This window comes from Sardina pilchardus, chromosome 16 (assembly GCF_963854185.1).
Source record: "Sardina pilchardus chromosome 16, fSarPil1.1, whole genome shotgun sequence".
Classification (NCBI taxonomy): domain Eukaryota; kingdom Metazoa; phylum Chordata; class Actinopteri; order Clupeiformes; family Clupeidae; genus Sardina; species Sardina pilchardus.
This window is the reverse complement of record NC_085009.1, coordinates 5,671,249-5,694,619: the sequence shown is the minus strand read 5'-3', so window position 1 is coordinate 5,694,619 and position 23,371 is coordinate 5,671,249. Positions and strand designations below refer to the sequence as shown.

General features: G+C 43.3%; 2 protein-coding genes across 3 annotated transcripts in view; one reads left to right on the top strand and one right to left on the bottom strand.

Moving 5' to 3' along the window:
• Positions 1-1,810, top strand: part of rbpjb (recombination signal binding protein for immunoglobulin kappa J region b) — a 54,672-nt gene extending 52,862 nt beyond the window's left edge. Inside the window, exon 12 of one of the 2 annotated variants that reach the window (XM_062515967.1) lies at positions 1,374-1,810. In XM_062515967.1, the coding sequence (XP_062371951.1) occupies positions 1,374-1,725 (352 nt within the window). In that variant the 3' untranslated portion in view covers positions 1,726-1,810. The remainder of the gene's footprint in view (positions 1-1,373) is intronic. The other variant, XM_062515968.1, reaches the window with a different exon arrangement.
• An 11,036-nt stretch (positions 1,811-12,846) lies between these two features.
• cckar (cholecystokinin A receptor) lies at positions 12,847-23,001 on the bottom strand. Its single transcript, XM_062517239.1, has 6 exons — positions 22,953-23,001; positions 20,378-20,629; positions 17,374-17,635; positions 14,750-14,877; positions 13,733-14,268; positions 12,847-13,068 (listed from the first exon to the last, which is right to left on the bottom strand). The coding sequence occupies exons 1-6, from the start codon at positions 22,963-22,965 to the stop codon at positions 12,847-12,849; spliced, it is 1,413 nt and encodes a 470-aa protein (XP_062373223.1). The 5' UTR covers positions 22,966-23,001.
• Between the last annotated feature and the right edge of the window lie 370 nt (positions 23,002-23,371).

Here is a 23,371-nt window from a genome sequence, read left to right as displayed (position 1 = left end):
GCGTTGAAGCACTTTTATCAATTACTACCTTTATTTTTTCTGTCTGTCAGCTTACCTGTCCGCCAGTCTCTCTCTCCCCCGGTCTCTGGGTCCGTCTCACCTGTTAATCTCCATCACTGTCATGGCCCTTACTCACTCTCTCTCGCCCTCCTTTCCACTCCTTCTCCCTCCTCTTCCTCTTCCTGCTCGCACTCCTTGGGGTAAAATTCTCTCCATTTCTCGTGTCTGCCCTTTACCCAGCTTCTCTGTAAGTTCCGATGTTCTCTCACATCCGTCTTGCCTGCCCTTTAAATTCTCCTTCTTCTTTTCACTTTGTCGTGTGTCATCTCGCTCCAACCTTCTTTGCCGACCCACTGTCTCTTATCGCCCCCGCCCCCCAACCCTTACTCCTTCTCACCGGTTTCTCATTCTTTTTTGAAATTCCTTGTCAATCTAAGGCGATACAATTTCATGTTTTTTTACGATTAATTGAGCAATTTGCTTGTTTTCTGGATAATGTATGTATGACTTAAAATAAGTCAAACTCTTATTACATTAAGTCAAATGATTTTATTGAAAGTAAGTTAGGTAAGTGTCTTTATGCTATTTTTCTTTTTTAAATCTTATACAGTGTGGAGCACAAGTGTTTGATACCATGCTAAAACAGGAATATAAAATCATCATTTGACAATTGATCTTAATGCCTTCATTAAAAAAATGAGTAAAAATCAAACCGCCAAGGACACCAATTTTGTTTGTGATTGAAGAATGTATCGTAAATAAATAAATGTTTTCCTTAAATGCTAAGGGAAGGAAGTATTTGACCCCCTATGTAACCCTATGGGAATTTAATACATAGGGTTAACATAGGGGCAGGCAGATTTTTATTTTTAAAGGCCAGCTATTTCATGGATCAAGGATATTATGCATCCTGATAAAGTTCCCTTGGCCTTTGGAATTAAAATAGCCCCACATCATCACATACCGTTCACCATAGCTAAATATTGGCATGGTGCTTTTTCCAGTAGGCCTATTAGCCTGTTTGATTTGCATTTGGTGTTTTTTCTACATTGTAGAGTGCAAACACCTATTGGCGCATATCAAACGTTGTACATGTTCAATGAAACGTTTCTCCGTCTCTTTCCCGCAGGTGTGCGGAGAGCATGCTGTGCTTTTGATATTTACCAAAAATAAGTTAATGTTAAGTAACAAAACCTCCACATGTCCAATAATTCACCTACAACTACTTAGGCTGAACAGCAGGATAACTTTATGGTCATTTTTTTCTGTTTTTTCAGTTGGCAGTTACTGCCTTTTTGCTTTGTAGGGCAGTATTTTCGCATATCAAACGTTGTACATGTTCAATGAAACGTTTCTCCGTCTCTTTCCCGCAGGTGTGCGGAGAGCATGCTGTGCGTGGTGCCCGACATCTCGGCCTTCCGGGAGGGCTGGCGCTGGGTGCGGCAGCCGGTGCAGGTGCCCGTGACGCTGGTGCGCAACGACGGCATCATCTACTCCACCACGCTCACCTTCACCTACACGCCGGAGCCGGGGCCGCGGCCCCACTGCAGCGCGGCCGGCGCCATCCTGCGCTCCGGCGGCAACAGCAGCCTGCTCTCGGGCGCCAGCACGCCCAACAGCACGGGCCCCAACAGCGGCGGAGGGCCCGACACGGGGCCCTACGGGTCCGGAGCCAGCGGAGGGGTACCAGCGTCGGCATCGTCCGCGGCGGCCGTGGTGTCCTAACACACACACACGCACACGCACACACACGCACGCACACGCTGAGAGTGAAAGAGTGTGGTGGTGGTGGTGGTGGTGGTGGCGGCGGGTGTGAGTTCAGGGTTTCTGTGGGTGTACATATATGCGCACACACACACCCCTGCTACACGGAACAAACGAACAGCAAAGAGAAAAAGACTGAAAATACAGACTTCTTTTCAACAAAAAAAAAAAGTGCTGCATATTAAGTTTGGCGGAGAACCTTAACACAAAAAAAATAGTGAACGTGGAAAAAACAAACGAGGAGTTGGGAGATGACTGAGCAGTGGATAACAGAAGTCCGGGGGAAAATGTTGTTGTCGATGTCATGGTTGCGTGGTGTTCGACAGCGCCCTCCAGTGGCACATGCTAAAGAGACACGCCCGTCTGGTGCAGGTGGTGGACTCCGCCTCCACCGACCTTCCTCTCGTGAAAGGAGCTTCCCATTGGCCGAGAGCACCAGCGCCTGTGATAGGCCCGTGAAAGTGTTGCCACGGCAATGATACATCAGCCATGTACAAATCTTTGTCTAAAAAGAAAAGTCTATTTTTGCGTTTTTGTTTTTTCCCTCTCTGTTTTTATCATTTCTCATTTCTGTTTGTTTGTTTTTATCTTTTGTCTTAGTCTGTTATGTTTTTTTGTTTCTGTAAAGGGCAAGATGTATTATTGTGCAAAAGGAGGGTTAAGTCCTAGTGGAACACGTATACAAATCGTGATAATAACATAGTTTTTATGGACCAAGGATATTCTATAAGCTTTAGTAAAGGTACATTTTCTTCATACCTTTTTTGTATCAAACATATAGTACACTTTTGTTACCAAATAGTTTCTATTCTTCCTCTGAGCCTCTGTCCTGACGTATGTTTTGTTTGAATTTTTTACTTTTTTCCTCCGTTGTCTGGGGTTGCAGTCCCCTCTCGTACATCTGTATCATAGATAGTTTTCCCTCTTACAAATGCCTGCTCTTGGGGGCCTTTCGGATGGAGATTTTATGTTTTGCTACTTTTTTTTGTTTCAAAGAGGAAAAAGAAGATTCTTTAGAATGAGGGTGTTTTTTTTTCTCTCTCTCTCCTTCCTGTTTTTACTGAAAATGTTAATTAATTTGCGTTTGGGAGAAACTCAGAGGTCCTCTTTTTTATCCTGTGTTTTTATGAAGACTTTTAAAAAAGAACAAGAAGAAGAAAAAAAAAGAAGAAAAGCTTTAAGCAATGCCTCTGCCTTGCCTGCAATACTCTGTGCGCTACATTTCCTTTAAGAAGCATAAACAAGTCTGCATAATCTCCCACTAGCCACGGCAATGTCTGCAAATCCTAGAGTCTTCTGTTCTTTATCCAGCAAGACTTCCAGTCGACACATGCAGTTCACAGGCAGACTAACTCTTAGTCCATTCATCCAATCTAGCCTTAGCTGTGGTGCTTGAGTCCTAGCGGTTTGCCATAGAGTAGCTTAACGTCTTCTAGCTCATGTTTTCAGTGCACTCACAAAGAGAAGATCATGTACTACTCGAAAAAGAAAACTCGCATATCTACCATATCAATCATGTTGTCATAATGGTGTTTGTTACCATGGAAGTATCGGATGTTACATTTAAAAACAAGCAAACAAAAAAACGTTTTAGTGGACTTCGAAATCAAGGCCTTTGTTTTTTTTATAGTTATCCCTCAACTTCCTCAAATTCCGTTTCCTTTCGTTCGATTTTTGATTTTGGGTTCAGGACTGATGGAAGAGCCGAAGCACTGGCATGCACATGAAAGGCAGACTCTTCCATTTTTGACGTGGCCTTACTGCAGCCGAGTGCTGAGAACACAGTCGCTCCTTGAAAAGGTGGCCTGCATGGACTGTGTTGCTCTTGCGCTCCTCACTTGCCTTTCTGTCGGATTTCAGCGCTCGACTCGAGTGGCCGGAGTTTTGTCGAGGTGTTACTGTACATTATGAAACGTTTCGATTGCCGTTTTTTCGTCGCGCAACCGTCAGTTGCCGACTTCTGGAAATCCTGTAGCATGTGGAAGCGGGGGATGATGTCAGTGGTACATACTCTCATATACATGCACAGTTAACGTTCCTCGAATATGGAAGCAGCTGTCAGACTAACGTGAAGTGCTTATTGAACTTACCGTCGTCTCCAGTTGCAGGCCATTGTATACCAAAGGCAGGTCTCAGCTTGAATTGTTAGTAATAGTGTCATTTCATCTTCAAGACGTCTGGCCCTGATGACCAGACCTCTTTACAGTCATGCTAAGGACTGCTCTTGCATCCGCATTGATCTTCAGCTCATTGTCTGGAAAGCTTGTAAGAATGCTTCTGCTTTTGGCTGTTGTTATACAACCGATGCCTTGGACGCAGAACAACAGCAGCAACGACAAAAAACAACAAAAAAATGTTCCTCGATGTCTCTTTCAACCTGCTTGTTACGCATATGTCAAGACGACTCCTAGACTCTGTGAAACCACAAACACAAGTGATAGACACTGTGTTTCATCGAGCACATAATGTCTCATCAAAAGCACGGCCTTAATACCCCGAAATTGTCCAGCAGTGTGGGAAAAAAATGCATTTAAATCCAGTCACTGACTCTAAAAACTAACACGAAAACCAGCAGGATATATCGGCTGTGAGCCTGATTAATAGTAAAGAAAAGAAAAGAAAAGAAAATGAAAAGAAAAATAAATAGTGTGATTGTCTCGATAAACTGCAGCGTCAACCGTTTTGTCGAAAGATTAGCCTTACTGGTGATGTTTTGTTTTTCTCCCAGAAGGATTCAGTTGTCTCAACGAGCACAGGGTCCGTGTCTTGCTCACGATCACTGCACTGCCTCCACGTGTTTTGACACACTTTAAATCTAGTCTAGTATCAGCACCTTTGTGGCCCCTAGCCTAGAAGAAAATGTTCTGTGGTTTTCCTGCAGTTAGATGTTCATTGTACGTGCTACCGTACTCTCCAGAAAGCACTAGCTAGCTACTACCATATTTGTATTTGCTGTCGTTTAGCTGTGTTGTGTGTAAAGAGATACAATGATAGACAAAACAGTCAGTAGAAGTTGTGAAAGGAAGGCATCCCTTTCTTTACGCATTGATGTGTTGGGGATTTTCAAAGAAAATGTAGGGAACAGCAATATTGTATAGGTCATGCTCTCTGTCTGGTCTAGATGTGATAACCACTGACCTAGCTGCCTGGTCTTGTATCTGTGTGGTCATTTTTAAAACCACAAGAACAACAAAAAAAATCTAGGTCCATCGTTTTGTGTAACACTTCACTCGTCAGCTTTCTAACCAAGCAAACGCTCTTATAAACTCCATATTCATTTACTGCTGCACTGTCTTCCTGTATGCTGGTAGACATGGATGAACAAAACATTCTTTGAAAACAAACGAAAAATAAATGTATATTAAGGCAATACCTTGATCCTAGTATTACAGCCTAATCTTCCGGGGAAAACTGTAACTTGAATGTTGGAAAAAAACAAAACAAAAATGAAAGTGTTTTTTTTTCTCTCTTGTTTCTTCGCGGTATCTTTCATGTATGTCCTCCTTCTCTTTCAGAACAATGGAGACTTTGTTTTTCCCCCTCTTGTCTTTTTGCCTTTGTCAAATCATCAATTTTAAGGGATTTGTGCTGACAAATTTGTCCCATTTTGTAGTCACCAGTGGAAGCGTTATACAATGTAATATTGTTATTCTTTTTAAATTATTCTAAAGTATGTCCCCTCCCGCACCCAGTCTAATATTATGCCCCCTCCCCCCAACCAAAATAAATTAAGTGCATTTATACCCAAGTTGCCTCCTTATGGCCTGGGAGTTGATATTTAAATAGTCACCATGGTGACGGCTTGCTGGCAGTTTCTGAGGGAACCGGTGCTAAGAGCCTGACTTCTTTATTTCTCTTTTTTCTTTCTTGTCATTGAAAGTGTCACATCAAACCCTGAGAATTGTCATCTGTTGTCTGTGTTACATGGAGTTTTTGCATCAGTGATGTTGTAGGAGAACATACTGCTTATCTCATACTGTCTGTCTTGATTTTATTTGGTTATTGTGTCTTCAGTAAATATGTGGATATTTTTACTGTATTTGTAATGAAACTGTTGTTTCTTCGGGGTAAAATTCAGCAACCGATGAATACGTTGATGTAGTGTACAACTACTGGCTCATTTGAAAGAACCACCACTAGAACTGTGCGTCATTACCAAAGCCAATGATTGTTGCATGCACTACAAGTCACTCAAGTTTGAGTTTTATCGGTTTTTATATTTGTAAACACACTAAAACATGTCTTGGCACCCTTAGACTCCAAAATATTCTTTGTTGAATTATGTCCTTGAGACTCTCTGGTCCGGCTATATCTGTGTGGTTTCGTCTACTCATTCGGCTGCTAGTCTTTGTTGTTTTGCGATTTTGGAATGAGGAGGTCTCTCTTTCTCTCTCTCTCTCTCTCTTCTTCTTCCCCCTTCTCTCTCTCTCTCTCTCTCTCTCTCTCTCTCTCTCTCTCTGCCGCCTAGTCTGCCATCTAGTCCTGACCCATGGGATTCCAGAAATAGAGGCGAAATCTGCCTGCCAATATGAACTCCGCAAATTAGCCGAACAGTGCTGGTCACAAGGTTCCTCTCAGCCAACTGTCAAGACCACATCAGAAGCAAAACAGTCATTTGTTTCTGGTCTGGTTCCACTGTTTACACATATCTGTTTAGAAAAGAAGAGACCACACAGTCAATAGAAGGACATCATGGGCTTTCACTGGTGTCAGTGCTTTGAAGGTGTCATGAATCCATTCAATCATATGGGTTATCAAAATATCAACTGGATAAATTTGACTTGGAACCATCTCTAATTCAGTTTATCGCTTTTAATTCATTTTCACTTCAGTCTGATTGGAAATAGTTTGTTTGTTGTTTGTAGCCTGTTACAAGCCTTTTTAAAAACAGAAGCACCTTTGTAATAACTTAAGCTTCCTCACCTTCTCATTCAAATGGGATGTTATGTCAAAACTACTTTGACTGATATTTACTTTTTGAAAAAAAATCACTTCATTCTTTTTATTTTTTCTTCTTAACATGTATGTTCTTCCAAAAGCAGCTGTCATGTTTTTTGTTTTCTAAACAAGGAGCTCTGATCAACGTGTGTTTGTGTGTATGTTCTCTAATATGCCAAATGTCTTTAAAAAGAAAGAAAAAAAAACGTAGAATTTCATGCACTGCTATTAAGAGTAAGACTTACAGAGAGCAGCGGGAAGGGCAGCTTTAAAAAAAAAAAAAAAGTAAAAAAGAAAGAAGAGAAACGGCTCAACAACGTGAGGAGCTTTCTCTGTGGTTTCTCAGCCTTACAATCTCAGTCCCAGAGGCTGCACTGAATAGAAGTGTTCACCTCGTTCTTCCTCTTCTCTCTCCCTCCCTCTCTCCCTCTCTCTCTCTCACTCTTTCTCTCTCTCTCTCTCACACCCTGACTGTCTAAGAACTAAGAAGAGAGGAGCCTCCATGCCTCGTATGTTAGCAGAGGTTCCCTCTTCTCCTGCTCTGATCTCAGCCCTCTTGTCTTCTCATGCACGCTATGGTTTTCCATTCACCAGTGTTGTTCACTCATATTCTGGATTGCACTTACAAAGGCTCTTCTCTCATATACCCCTCTGTGCTAACCTAGGAGAGGGGGGGGTATTTGTTCTACCCAAAGCTGCTGTACTGCAAAGTCTCTCTTTTCTGTTACGGTGATCATTGAAGCATTTTCTTTCATTTGGAAAACACGCTCCCAAAAATCTCTGAGCATTGGCCAATAAGCCCTCCAAAATGTTTGTGTAGCTAAAGCGTGGGCCTCACCTACAATAACTGTAATGTAGCCTGACTGGCACTGATCATGGATCAGTCTAAGACCTGTTCATCCTCCATGCTTGCAACTACGCCCTCGGCAGCATGGTTCCCCCCAAACCTTCCTGTCTACGGATCATTTCCCCGCTCCCTTTATGTGTCCATTTCATACATCTTTTTCTCTGGTTTTCATCCATTTTCATATTTTGTTGTTGCTCATTCTTCATGTTTTCTTTTTTTTCCCTTTTTTTTTTTTTTACATGTTTCCATCAGTCATTTAACCTTCATGCTCACTGTCTCTATCTCTCTGTCAGTGAGTGTATTGTTGTAGTCGTATAAGCAGAGCTGTTGGTGTGTTAGTCAACTCTGTGCTCAGAGGGCCTCTGACGGTAGAGTCTGTGCTGTTTGTAACTTCTAGCAATAACATGAAACAAGGGGACAGTTTTTTGATAACATATGATAGTTGTTGTTTTTTTTGTTTGTTTGTTTGTCTGATTGTTTTTTTGTACATATTGCACCTGCTCAGTTCCATGTCATTAAAGGAAAAAAAACTTGCAATATTGGCATAAAAACCATGAAATAAAAAAGTGGAATAAAAAGTTATACATACTTTGACTGTCTTTATTATGCCTAACATGGGCAGTATGCAAGTGAGGTTAAATAATCAACCTTAAAACAGAACATACTTGCATGATTACTAATATTGTGCACCATTCAATTTGAAGAGTTGGTGATTTTAGAGACGTTGGAAATGTTTTAGCAGAACAGTTAATCTTGATACAGCCATCTTTTCCTGATTTACCCCTCAGATTTAGGGTCTTGGACTGTGAAGAGTGAAAATGAATCACCTACAATCATGGACTATACACTGCAAATAAATAATTTTCTAAGTAAGTGTTCTAATTCTTTTTTTCTTTTCTTTTCTTTTCTTATTTGCTTAACGCACTGGCAGCCAAAATTGCTTTTCTTGATAATATGTCTTTATTAGTATGATTAATTGTTAGATATTTTGTAGTTTTTGCAGTGTACCTTTAGGTATATCTTCCAGAGATATTTTAGCGTCTACAGGATAAGCCACCAGGGACTTAATAAGCCGTGAAGTTTTCCTCCAGAATCGTTGCATGTTCCCTCTGTGGAAACTGATTGAGCGTTCACACTGTAGCGACCATGGGAAAGGTAACAGGCACTGTCACAGCCGCCCGTGCCACTGGTCCTAAGATTCTTAGAGCCTCTTTGCACATTGGCCATTAAAAGCTTTGAGCTTCTTTTGCTCTTTGAAGCACAAGCAATGGAGGAGAGTTATAGGAGAGTGAAGGCCTACACAAACTTATACACACAGACGCACGTACACAGAGGTCCATTTATCCTGACCAAATATTTTTGAAGAGAAGCGCGGCGTGTGTATAAATGATGCATCCAGCCAGGTGCTTAAAAGCTTTGTCTAATCCCTGTGTTCTCCAAGCCGACTGCTCTCCTCGCTGATACACACGCGAGTTTATCGCATATGACAGTTGAGAGAGGAGAAATACAAACACGCGGCGCAGGGGCTGTGAAAGTGTGTGTGTGTGCGTATGTGTAACAAAGTGAGAGGCACACTATAAGACATACTGGAATGAAAATGGGATATTTTTCTGTGCAGAAGCTTTTCATTTTGAGACGCTTTTGATATTGTCTCAGAAATGATAATGTGGTACGACTATGTTACACCCTTGTATTAAATTAATTACATGAATTCCTCTTGCTTTAGCCTTTATGAAGAATGTGTTTGCCTCGTTTCTACATATTTGTACATAGAGAAACACAGTACTGTTATTCGGCAAAAAGGATATTGTACTGTTATGGCCTACAACACAATTCTGGTGTTTGAAGTTTGTTGCATTGATATGTGAATCTTGGCTCCATCAGAATGACATGGTTCATGTTTATTTCTAATGTTTAATTTCTTGGTAAATAATATGTACATGAAGATCAGTCAAAACTCCACAACTTTACAAATGTGATGATAGACTGCTATATAACAGAACGTTGAAAACAAAACAAGTCACCAACAAGTGTTTTTTTGTAATTTAAAGCTGACCCATTTTTACATTGAGGATCCCAAGCAAAATAGAAGCTATATACAATAGAACCATAAGCAACTATAACAGCATTACAATATGTTTAAAAAATGCACATTCAAGGCATCCGTGACATGACAGTGGGCCTCAGACTAAACTGATATTACATTCTGTTATCAAATATAAAACAACAAAAGCAAATTACACAATTATGCAAAGTGCTCTGTTCGCTATTAAGTTTCGGTCACAACAAACATGGATTTAAATGCTACATGGTAAAGGCTGCTTTCAGACCCCCTCAGAGCAGAAACCAAACAAAGCCAGGTGGGAACAGCGAGTTTCAGCAAGAAGTCAGAGTTCTTTGAAGTCTATGGTGACAGATGCTGGATTCCCATGTGAAGATAACACCAGCTCGCGGCACAAAGTATACAAACCGGTACACTCACAGGAGCAAAACAATGAACAGGTCAAGGACACCAGGCGACAGCAACAGCATCTGACTGCATGCAGAGCACACAGTTATGGAACACAGGCCTTGTTCCAATAACAGCACTTGCTCCCTCGGAGCCCTGAAGTTCCTCCTTAAGGGTTCACTCGATTGGGATTCACTAGAGTTCTCTAGAGGGGTCAGGAGGCTAGAGGGAGGAGAGGGGTCAACCACAACTCTTCACGTCACAAAGGTGAAGGAGCACTTCAAAATGAAAATCGGTTGTGCATGTCCTTAAAATTATGCAATGTGTGCAAGGTGTGATATCAGCCATGAGTGCTATGAGCAGTAGTATAGGCACAGTACAAGACCTTACATGCCCGTACAAGACCGTACATGCCCATGCAAGACCAGACCAGCTTTAATGTTGATTCTGGGTCTGAATCCTTTCATTTGCACTCTTGGAGCTCTCCAGTCACGTGCATAGTGCCCTTGTAGTACAGTAGCTGGACAAGGTTTCGCTCACGACGCAGTCAGTTATGTACACAAGCGCACGCAAATACTTGGTCTTAAAGCAAGTATTTCCCAATCCTATATAGGCCCAATTCCTAGTTTACAAGCTACGTATATGAATGCACCCACCAGCTACTGTGCACACTGAAATTGTGTGTGAGCCTTGCGTTGCCTACTGAGTCTGAGCTGCTTGTGTAGATTGTGAACAGGCTCTAAGGACTCTCAGACAGCAACAGTCTAAAGTAACGTATGCAATGTAGGAATTTTCCTTTTCATCAATTTTCAACATACTGGGTACAACACAGCGCTAACGTCTAAAAACGTTGAAAAGGGTTTTGCACTGTGGAGCCGAGGATGTGTCACAGCATACATCTATGTATCGTGAGAATGTGCACTCATTTTAGTAAATTGTGGACTCATTAAGCCTACTAAATTGTCGTCTAATTTTACCTCAGGGTTCCATATTGCTCCTATCCGCAACACCATTAGGCTGTTAGTTTGGACCGACTAATTGACCAATGCTGCAGGACTATAACCGGCTTCACGTGTTGCAATTGGATGATTAAAGTTAATAATAGTATGATACACAACAATTCTCGGCAAGTAATTAATTACATGGCCTAGAACTACAAAAAGACACATCTATAAAGTATTTTGATACAAAATATGAAGCCATTCCTTCAACAATGTACTATTATGTATTTGAAATACTTATTTTAGATACATGTATCAGAAATGGCATTGGCTGCAGCAACCGATTTTTCTGTGTTTGGGTTTTGTTTATGTAAATTTTTATCCAATTAGTCTGCTTTGCTATATTGCCCACCCCAAATTTCTACCAGCCCACCCAAATGTAAAACTGACCCTGACCCTGTGTTAATTTAATATTAACCGTAGGCCTAGGCTACATCAAGTTCAAACCGTTATTTAACCCAAATGCAGCGCAATTTCTGAATCTGGAAAGCATGCTAAGCCATGCTTGTACAGTCAAGAATGTGAATGACAAAAGGCATGGCCCTTCTCAAGGTATAGGCCATCTGTAATAATGCACCAGAATAAAGGATATCACATGTGCTCAGTTTAAAGAAATCCTGGGGGAGACCCCCCTGACCCCCCTGTTACTTTATCCCAGCCAGATTTGAAATGACTCCGACTGCCTTGGTCAAAGACTCCATACTCCTTACAGTATGTTAGTGAGAAAGCCAGTGAGTTAGTTTGAAGCCATTATTTTATGGTGAATGAACTAAATCGAGCTGTTTTAAAGTGAAATGGGTTTTACCGGCTTTGTCCCGTTCAGAGCCAGGTCCATTTTCCATCAGATCAGACCCAGGTCCATCTCCTGCCAGCTCCTCCATCAGTGGTTGAACTTGCACAAACATGGTGAATCTTCAATATATACCGAAGAGCACTTACAACTTTTTGCACTTAAACTGCCATTCCAGGACAAAAAGTGATGGCATATACTTCTACAATAGTGTAGAGATCCGTTGAAAACCTATTTACAAATTTTTGTCAGGTTCCCTAATATCAGCCTCAAATTTTTGGTCTCAAAAAATGCAGCAGGAGAGCAAGGCAATGTCCACCGATGCCTATCCCTGCCAGCATTATGTAATTAGCAGCTTAGGGATAGCTTGAAAGTCTTATGGGGGAATCTAACGATGGGAAAGTATTTGTTGCGTCATGGCCTCAAGTATTCGGTGTGGCCGTGCACGGCTGTCTGTCTATGTGTCTGGTGAGTGCCGACGCCTCAGCGCTCTCTGGAGATCTTAAAAGGATTTGGAGGCGCTAGCTCCGCACTTTCGGGAGGACGTCTGGACAGTGTCACAGCACCGACAGTTAAGCGCCTTTCACGGGCTGTGTGGCAGTGATGCTTGGGCAGCTAGTTGGAGGGTCTGGAAGCAGCAGCAGCAGCAGCAGCAGCAGCGTAGAAGATTCTTCAATTCAGTGTGTGTGTGTGTGTGTGTGTGTGTGTGTGTGTGTGTGTGTGTGTGTGTGTGTGTGTGTGTGTGCGCGGGTGTGTGTGTGTGTGCGTTTGTGTGTGCGGCCAGAGGAGGACTGAGCCACTGAGCTTTGACGACAGAACACAACCGTAGGTCTGCACAATGGCTGCACAAGTAACGTCCAAAGGTGGGAGACAGGACTTCAATGAACCCACCCTCACTAGTGCTCCCCATACCGCTGACAAGACTCATGTGCATTTCACCATCCCCACATGCCCCCTTAACAGGCCAGAAGCCCACTATCTGTCCTCCCTTAAGTCTGCCAACACAAGGGGCCAAGCAGTACCTTAGTGCTCTGTATTTACAAGAGCCCAGTCAGTGTCAGGCCGTATTAGTGTTTTGGCTTCCAGAGTCCTGGCCTTGTGGTCTGTGAGTCATGGCCTTAAAGCCAGGCTGAGAGCACTGCGAGGAGAGCGCCAGAGCCCAGGAGAGACTGGGGGAGACTGGGGGAGACTGGGGGGGACTGGGGGAGACTGGAGGGGACTGGAGGGGACTGGGGGAGACTGGGGGAGACTGGCGGAGACTGGAGGAGACTGGGGGAGACTGGGGGAGATTGGGGGAGACTGGGGGAGATTGGGGGAGACTGGGGGAGGCGGGCCCCTCTGAGGGAGGGAGAGGAGTCCAGTGGAGGAGGGGGGAGGACTGAGCCGCCGCCACCACCAGCAAGCAAGAGAGCAGAGAAACACCTAGTAAGTGTGTGTGTGTGTGTGTGTGTGTGTGTGTTTGGGGTGTGTGTCTACAGTATGTGTGTGTGTGTTTGGGGTGTGTGTGAGGGGGGGGGGGGGGGGGGGGGTTGTGAGATGGAGGAGAGGGGTGAAAGAAAAAAGAGAGATAAAGAGATAAGGGAAGTGTATACGGTGTGTGTGTGTGTGTGTGTGGATCTGGTTGGGTTGTCTGGTGTTTGAGTAGGTGGACTGCAGCTGGACGGGCTCAAGCCTACGTGTGCATGTTTGTATGTATGCGTATGTGTGTGTGTGTGTGTGTGTGTGGGGGGGGGGGGTTAGGTTCTGGTGAATGGTCTGGCGTTTGAGAAGACGGACTGCAGCTGGACGGGCTGGACTCAGGCCTGGGCCGAGCCGCGGACGCTGGTGTGGCTGAAGCGCGTCAGCGAGCCCCTGCCACTGGACGCCGGCGCGTGGCCGTTGTCGCTCGTCCCTCCTCCTCCTCCTCCTCCTCCTCCTCCTCCTCCTCCTCCGACGCCGCCCGCCATGGTCAGCACGCTCCGCCGGCTCCCGGTGCGCTCGCTCGCCGTCCCTCCTCCTCCCCCCCCCGCCCCGCGGCCCGCGTCGCAGCTGAAGGTGGTGAGGAAGCCCTGGCGGAAGCGCTTGTTCATGAAGCAGTAGATGATGGGGTTGACGCAGGCGGAGGTGTACGACAGCAGGTGGATGAAGGAGATGGGCGCGCCCGACAGCAGCCGGTCGGCCGAGCGCCGGTCGAAGGCGCGCCACGCGTTGACCGTGAACACGGGCATCCAGCAGAGGAAGAAGAGCACCACGATGACCAGCAGCATGCGGATCACGCGCTTCTTGGCCAGCAGGTTGGCGGTGGGGTTGCTGCTGCACACGCGGCTCACCTTGGCCTTGCCGCCGCCACCGCTACCGCCCGCTGCGCTGCCGCTGCTGGACGAGATCACCAGCGCCGCCGACTGGTGGTGGGCCGCGTCGGAGCGCCGCTTCTTGGAGGGCTGGAAGTAGCAGCCGTCGCAGTCGGCAGGCTTCAGGCTCCCCGTGCTGCTCTCCCTTTCTGGGGGGCGAAGCAGAGGGAAAGATAGCACGAGTGAGGACGCTGGGTAAGAGTATTCATAATAGTCATCATAATAGTCATTTTAATCAAACATTAAGATTTATATCCTTTAGGCTGCCATTATTTGGGGACTCCCCACATAGGCCAGTAACAACCAAGCCTAACTGACGTCATATAACACAACAGAAGGTACAGTACAACAGCAGTACCCAACTGGCTTGAGACACCCAGAACACGCAACAAGGAATCAAAGCAGTTTCTACATAAAACTTTGGCAAGTAAACAACTTACTCTACTTTCATAGGAGAGTCACATTGATTTGTGCTTTCACAAACATGTGAATGAACGATTTACAAGGTAATGTCAATGTATAAAATGATTATATACATGATACAATTAATAAGGAATTATATAATGAAAATACATATAGAATTCATGACTATAAATGGAGCTACACAGATATGTGTTGTTTAATCCGCACCCCTGTTGGCCTTCCTGTTGTCCATCTCAAACTTGATTCCTCTGTACAGCTCCAGAGAGATCAGGCCGTAGGCCAACGTCATCACTATCCCCGGGACCAGGAAGAGAATCAGCAGCAGAAACACGTACCTGAGCACAAGGGGTGGACAGTATTTATGATGCATGCATTTAAGGTATGTATCTCAAATAAAAAGTAGCATCTTGTCATTTGTATTTTATTGGATTGAAGAAAATGGCTGCATATTTTGTATCAAAATATTTAGGTATCATTTAAGTGGGTATTTTTAAAATACTGCCAATTATTTTTGGTGATTGTAAAAGTGCAAAGCAATGAATGTATAGCCTCTGACTGGTGCTGCATAATTTGCCCAGACTTGTTCTCAGAATATTGAGATTCAGGAAGATGATCCACTTCCAGTGCATGTGTAGGTTGCTCACACACTATAGCGTAGGTTTCGTCCCAGCTTTGGGAGCGGCTTAAACCGGTTGTCTTGGAGATTTATGAGGACATGATTTATGAGGACACGTTCATCAAAACGACTTGACAGCAAAAATAATATGAGTGAGTTTGATAAAACACTGGTAGGGATCTGGTTGTAATCCTGAAATATTGGTATGGTATATGAAACTATGCTCCACATGCAAGTACACATTATACGTTTGCCTATAGAATTTTTGAGTAACTTTGACTGCAATGTGCATGTGTCATACAAAGTTGATGATACGCAAGTTACCTTTCTGAGGAATGTTGCTCGGCAATGTTCCTGATTATTGTTGTTCTGGCACGTTCCCTGCTTTGATATTGGTTATTTCTCTTGAAATCTATTATCATCAGTGGGCGGGTTTCCCTGTCAAGTTGCTCAACAAGTTGCCACAAGCCCCATGTCTCACCTAAAGCATATTAAGGCTTCTGGACACGCACTGACAATGTCAGACGCTTTCTCTGTATTATGTCAGTCTACCATGAGTTTGAAGAAGATAGAATGTTGTTGCTTTAAGCTCACATTCTGTGGCTCTCAATAGGCTTGTTTGGTTAGTTTGCCCTTTTACAGTACATCTCTAATACAGTATTTAGGCTATGAGATACAATTGGCCGGACAGCATAGTTGATCTCTTGACTGCAGATTCATGGCATGTCTCATAGGCAGAGCAAAGCTGTTGTTCTCAAACACGGCCCACTTAATCAACAGAGTCAGTGCATATGATGAAGGACTAGATTCAATAGACCGATATGAAAGGTTTACCAAGTAAATTCATGCTCCCTTTAAAGAGTATTTTTGGTATTTTGAAAATATATACAGTATATATAAAAAAACAATGTTTCATCTTGATACAGGACTAGTGTATTTTGTAGTTTATTTTGATACACCTAAAATTAGGGTGATATTTTATTTCAAAATACATTTAGATGCATTTTTGCCCATCCCTGAAGACAACAATAAAACCGATGAGAAGGCCAAACCTAAATCCTGTGAAATGTTTCCCTAATGTTTTCAAATAGAATGACAAACTATCCAGTATTTACTGAAAATGTCTGAATTTGTGTATTAAAATTGTTTCACTTTTTGATGCAAAGACATCAAAAGATTTGGTGACAAAATATATCTCAATATATTTTCTGTGACCACGCTCTTGCTGACCATTAACCATATAACCTGTACAATTTTCCAGCAAATGGACTATTGTACAGTACACTGTTAGACCATGGCTTAATGACTATCCTAAATCATGGCCTTCAAGTGTCCAGGGCAATCAATATTCATCACACATCACCCCAAAATGTAAACTATGTGTCTCTTTTTCCTGGGGAACCTGGTTGGCTTCGCTTGCCCATAATGAAAATAAAACACTAAGACATTAAATACCCTGTGCAATATATCAAACACTCATGGTCTTCCACGAGTAAACAGGGACGCGTTTGTTTGGCTCAGGCTGGAGAGGGGGCTCCAAGTGTCTTTGTTTGGTTTGGCCATCACAGGGAAAAGCCAGCCGCCATTCTGCTAAATATTTGCTTGTTTTTTGATTTCTCCAATGTTTACGTCAGCTCAAGTCACAGACTCTTTACCATGATACTGTCTTGATCAATTGAACTGCATCATTCTTACTGATAAATTACCCACTGGAGGATCTAAACGTTGCCTTTTATGTACTAAAATAAAACGTGTATTTTTGGAGCCTACCAGTGTGCGGACCAATCTATCACATTATTATCTCATTATTGCTGATGGTATTGTTTTTTGTATGTTGCTTTGTTAAATTTGTCCCCTAAATTCCTCAGTTACCCTCACACCTCACCTAGTCGTTGCATGCCTACAGTATATTGTACTAATGCACTAATGCACTGACACACAATTGACTAACATCGTGAAATAAACCTGCATTTTTTCTTACCACTGATCAACACTGAAACATATTTAAATAGCAATAGTTGCTGACTGTAATCGAAGAAAGTCAATAAGTAAAGCATTTAGCGTTCTCATTTACTGGAGCATTCCCATTTTAGCATTCCCACGAATCCACCACGTCCTGTAATGGGAAAAAATTGGTTACATGTGTCTACCCAACTGCCCTCCTTACATGCCCTCCCTCCCTCCTCCCTTCCTTCCTCTCCTCCCTCCTCCTCACCAGGACTGCTGGATGGCATCGCTTTGCCACATGAGGCGGCACATGTTGCCCGTGCTGTTGTTGACGCGGGTGAAGGGCACCAGCGTGCTGGAGATGGGGTAGGGCAGCATGAGCAGCAGCGACAGCACCCAGGTGGCGCTGATCACCTTGGCGGCGTGCGACTTGGTCTGCCAGGCGCGCGAGGTCAGCGGGTTGCAGATGGCGCTGTAGCGCTCCAGCGAGATGGCCACCAGGTTAAAGGTCGACACGCTCACCGAGATCCCTGTGGAAGGGTGGGGGGGAGGGGGGAGGGTGGCATGGGACATTGTGTTGATGAAAATGTCCTGTTGCAGCTGCCAGGTCAAATCATTATCATCACTCTGAGTGTGGACATAGTACATACAAGGTATACTATAGTACATGGTAACATCATGGGTGACCAGGTTGAGGAGCAGCCTCTGAACATGTGGAAAAAAATTGTGTCCATGTTGTGTTTTTTTTTAGTATTTCTCCTGTGAACTGTCAGATGGAATTACGTGGGTGACTTTGGTCTGGTCAGAGGATTTCTCACAGAGAGACTGTAATAACTTAACAGTACAAAAACAGTTCAACAAAAACAATGTGTTTGGCGTGGGAGTTCCAGAGGGGAGGGCTCAGTCACCCTGGCCTGGCTCTGTTTCAAAAAACCTTCAACATTCTAATGAGGTTCACATTAGATCAAACGCACCCTTATTAGTTGTCTTCCGATATAAACCCTCCATTAAGTTATGCAACACTACAGTATACTGTGGAGAATCCACCAAACACTATTGAACTTTATGCTTCACCTTGACGACATCATTCATCATAGGTGGTTCAAGATCCGAGCTAATAAGCGAAATTGTGAGTTAACTTTTTAAAAAACTAAGTCTAACAGACCCTTTTTGAATATCCATAACACACTTTTGGATCAAGCGACCGTGATTGACAGAATGAGTCCATAGTCTCTGGGTACACAGGGCACAGTAGCCTACACTAAAACTAAGAAACCCTTCAATTATGCATAACGTCCTGAACGTTGTCATCACACAAGGAATACAGAAATACAGATTCAATCATTTTCTTTCAAACGTGTGCTATTTCATTTTATATTTATGAAAATACAGATAATAACCTCTCAGGAATTCCCTTAGTTAATGATGTCACATACGGGAGGCGACTGATTTAAACCAGCCCTTGCTGGGAGAAGTGCATAGAAGTGCACAAGCTACAGTAATGCCACGGGTGGTTTAAAGGCACGTCAACTTTGTTCTTTACAACCATTCGGAGACAGAGCTAGGACCACGGCACTTCTCCACAATCAACAGCCACTATCTGTTACCGATGTAAATGTTAACAAACCCCCGAGAGCTATTACAATGGGCCGCAGTAAATCCGTCGGCATTATCGCAGGTCTCAGCGAGCCACGTAAACACATTAAACTACGCGGACAGGTTTGGACACAGAGGCCTCATAAGAGCCACGCTGTGGTCCCGCCGCCACTGACCCACCTCGGAGATTATCCAACTGTTATCTCACGCGATAAATTTAGCGGTTTGTTTGATGAGAGATGATTATTTTCAATGGGTTCTGCCCAGAAAAGATTGATGAGGGAGAGGGTTTAAAAGATGTGTGTGCGTGTGTGTGCGTCTTTCCATTTGTGCGTGTGTGTGTGTGTGTGTGTGTGTGAGAGAGAGAGAGAGAGTGTGTGCATGTGTCTATGCCTGTAAAGTTTCTGAGACTTCTCAAACCTTCACAGTAATACGCCACAGGCCTGCGGTCGCACGTCCGTGTGAGATTGATGCGGGGGGGGGGGGGGGGGGGGTCCAGCAAATGTAACGGGTGGTTAAGTGCTGCCCTCAGAGGAGCAGGTCTCTGTAAATGTTTCCCTAACTCATCACGCAGGGGCGCAGGGTGAGGGGGATGGGGGATGGGGGATGGGGGATGGGGGGGGGGGGGGGCAGGGCTGCGGACGACCTCCCAGAGTCACAGGCTCTCACTCGGCAGCGTGCGGACACAAGCCACAAATGCTCCCAACCCTCTCTGGTGCACGGCCCCCAAGCCCCATTTAACACCAGTCGCCTAATAGCGCTTAACACCACAACCTCCCAATAAAACAAAATGACCAGAGGATTTGCCAAGCAATTTCTCATTTGCTGTAAACATGCCATTGGGGTTGGCTGATGCAGGATTACGAGCCACAGACATTATATTTCATTTTGCCTTAACCAACACTAAGCGTCAATCTTAGGTAACGGATTAGCAGATTTCTGGATTGCTGAGATCCGAGAGACTCTCTGTGCAACCGGAATTTGGCCTACACAGTCATTTCTGAAAGGGTTTTTGAATCACTACACCCAAGGGTGTTTATAATTAGGAACAAATCCCAAATCTTAGTCATGATATATTGAACAGGGACAAGAACATTGGTTTACTCTAAAGCTTGAGAACTCTCAAGAACATTATCTCCCAGTGCAGATTTAGTGCTACAAGATGTCCTCAATAAAGACCTCAGTAGTTAAGTTGTCATTTTACTATATTTTCTGGTTGGTGGGTCTGGCCGCAGAAAGATCTTCTGAAAAGGGTCTATGCTACGTCCATCTGTCCCAAGTCCCTCTTCAAACCCTCTGTACTGGTGTTCCGTACATCAATTAAGCCTAGTCCTGGACTAAAAGAGGAGATTTCCATAGGGAAAATGTTTTAGGTCTAGGACTAGACTTAAACCCATGTATGGAAAACTAGCCATCCATGTGTTTAGACTGGCACAGTGGACAGACAGATGAGGTAACACCCTCGTTCCGGAACTGGGACATTCAGACTGGGAACCTTATGTTTTTAGAACCCAGTTCTCACATGGAACTAATATTAGGCCCTTCGCCAACACCACAACTAGTAAAAGACCCTCCGCCAACATTTCAGCAACATTGTGCACAGAGACTGATCTCAGATTGGGTGTCTGCTGCCAGGCTGTGATAGTGGCTCCAAATTGCCTTATTGCGCGACTCACCCATGAAGTACATGGCCCCTTTGCAGATGGCGCTGCCAAAGACGAAGTCCTTCATGAGGTTGGGGATGAGGGTGAAGGGCATGCAGAAGAGGCAGAGCATCAGGTCGCTGGCGGCCAGCGACAGGAGGAAGAGGTTGGTGACGGTGCGCATCCGCCGGTTCCTCACCAGCACGGCGATGATGAGGCTGTTGCCGAAGACGCTCAGGAGGAAGATGATGCTGTAGAGAGCAATCCGCACGGCCTGGTTCATGTCTGACGGACGCAGGGGGAAACCAAGACAAACTGAGGACTAGTCTGAGACTAAGACCAATTGGAACTGGATACTATATACGTTATAACATGGTGCAAGTGGGAGCACATGAGTTTAAGTGCATAATTGAATCAATACTGTAATGGCCCCTCGCCCACTAAAAAGCATGATGCAAACATATTGGTTACTGCTTATGTGCAACAGGTTGGCTGTGGCTTATTACCCCCACAATACACTCCAACCTAACTTAATCTGCTTTAGTGTCATAGTATATTCACAAAATACAGCTCTTTGGCATAATAATGATAACAGTAATTATAATCCAAACAATAATTGCAACAATAATGACAACAATAATACATGGTATGATCTATCTTATATTCAATTTTGTAACATCATTAATAGTCCATAATATTCATTCATTCCCTTGTTTTTTGTATAGGCAGAATGGGCCAAAACGTTTAAACAAAGTCTAAAAGATTCTATTAATATTCTCTCCCCGGGCAGCCCATCTGCTGGTGAGAGTAGTCCCCCCCCTGTTGTGCAAAAAGTGGACTCATACGTATCGCTAATAGTGAACCATAGATAACCGTTCCCTTTAGACCACTACAACAGCAAACAAGGGAGGAATGTATACAGTTTAGCATAAAAGCATAGACATATGCTCCACTACACCATCCGGTTTAAAAAGTTATTGGTTGTTTTTCGTCCTATCAAATAGTCTACAATTACCATCTAATAAAGGAAGGATTAATAACTAGTATTGAACTAGTAATTGGAAACACATTTAGTCATTTATCACGAGTAAAATGTTCATTCGTAGCATTATTGAAACATAGGCTATCCACTTATCCAGTATGTGAACTTTACCTTTTGGTTCCGGAGGGGCGTCAGGTTCACATTCTGAGACGTTCCCAATTCCAAGACCACATAATATTTTATAAATATCGGTGGTATTTATGAGCATATCATGGATGGTAAACGTCTCCATTGTTTTGCTTAGTTTTCTCCACGTTTTACGCAAATATGTCAAGGCGTATTTTCATTTCAGGTGTAGACAGTATGTTAATTAATTCTTGCGGCATTATGCCTCCCGTAGCAAACACTATTTTTTGTCGCTCCTATATCAAATCTTCATCAGAAAAAAATAAAGAATGGACGACGAATTCGAAAACAGTTTGCTGCCATAGAGGCATGCGTGTCCATAACCAAGTCCACAGTTCATTGAAACAACAAAGCTGATGTCCAAAGCGTATGAAATATACCGTCCATTACAACTTCATGCCTGTGGTCTCGGTTGATGAACTGCGCGCGCTGCGTACGGCAGAAGGGCTAGAGGCTTCTGAGGGAGCGCACGAGAGCGCATGGGTGGTTCGGACTTTCCAACCCTAATCCCGCCTTTTCCATCTATCTATGTGGTATGTTTTTTAGCCTTATATAAATGCATTGTATCAAAAAGTCAGAAATCCTTAATAATCAGAGACCAAGAGACAACTAAATTGGCCGGAAAAGCTACAAAAAACAAACGACAACATACTGTAGGACCAAAAACATATTAATTGAAGAAGAGGACGAAAAGCCATCACCCAACTATCACAGGGCACCATCACTGTCAAAAATGTGATACTATTAAACTAACACAGAATGATGTAAAGCAACTACTGAAGGCTTTTGTCCATGTCAGATGTAAAAGAGGCTTGGGGTATACAGTCGCCTATAGCAGCCCTCATGAACCTTGTACAATCGTTTTGCAATAGTTATTTTTTCCCAAACAAACTACAACAGCTACTATTTTTCACATAGTGTAAATTCAGAATGCGCGCGTGCACACACCCACCCACACACACACACACACACACACACACACACACACACACACACACACACACACACACAGGGATGGGCGGAAATACATCAGAATGTATTTTAAGATATAATAATACTCTCATTTTAAATGTATCAAGATAAACTACAAAATACAGAAGCCATATGTATCAAAATAAAATACTGTACTTTTGTATTTTTTGAAAATACTCAAGGGAGCTTGGGATTACTTTACAAATCTTTAATGTTTTTCCAATATGTAGCCTCACAAAATGGGTCTGATAAGATTTGATCTTGATAAGATTAGAATCATAGATGCATTGCATTCGATTTGCATTTTTTTTTTAATGATTGATTGAAAACAGTAACTGATAGTTACAGTACATACAGTTTATAACCATACATCTTTGTCATTTTTCACACATACTCATAAATGATCCTTAAAGATTGAAATAATTAGAAATGAAATGTATCCTGTGATACCAAATAGTATATGCCTACCTTTGTCTATCATACTGTAAGTTCATGTACATGATATCTGTGTCCAAGGCTCCTACTTCAAGTCCAGTGCAGAACTGAACATGAGAATCATACGGCTATGCATTGTGAAGTCCCAGTATGTGAGAAACGTGATGTGCCTAAATATCTTCGACATCAAGTAGTATGCTACTAAGAAGGAAATAGAATTCTTAGTAAGACAAGGTGAACTCCCTCCTGTGGAATGGAGAAAGGAATGCTACAAGGTAGACAGTTCAAACACACACACACACACACACACACACACACACACACACACAATAATACCATCTTTTAATGTCATTGTGGTTCACTGATATTTGTTTTCTTTTGTTTTGTTTTTTGCACAGAGGCAATAGGATTGGTTGCCTTTGTCGGTGCTCTCTGCTCTGTGAACTTGCACT

Bases quoted from the DNA above. Each gene is read 5' to 3' on its own strand.
- cckar (XM_062517239.1), bottom strand. The intron at 14,878-17,373 runs GTGAGGAGGAGG...CCTTGTGCTCAG, and splicing joins GATGCCATCCAGCAGTCCTG to GTACGTGTTTCTGCTGCTGA. The intron at 14,269-14,749 runs GTGCGGATTAAA...TTCGCCCCCCAG, and splicing joins CAACAGGAAGGCCAACAGGG to AAAGGGAGAGCAGCACGGGG.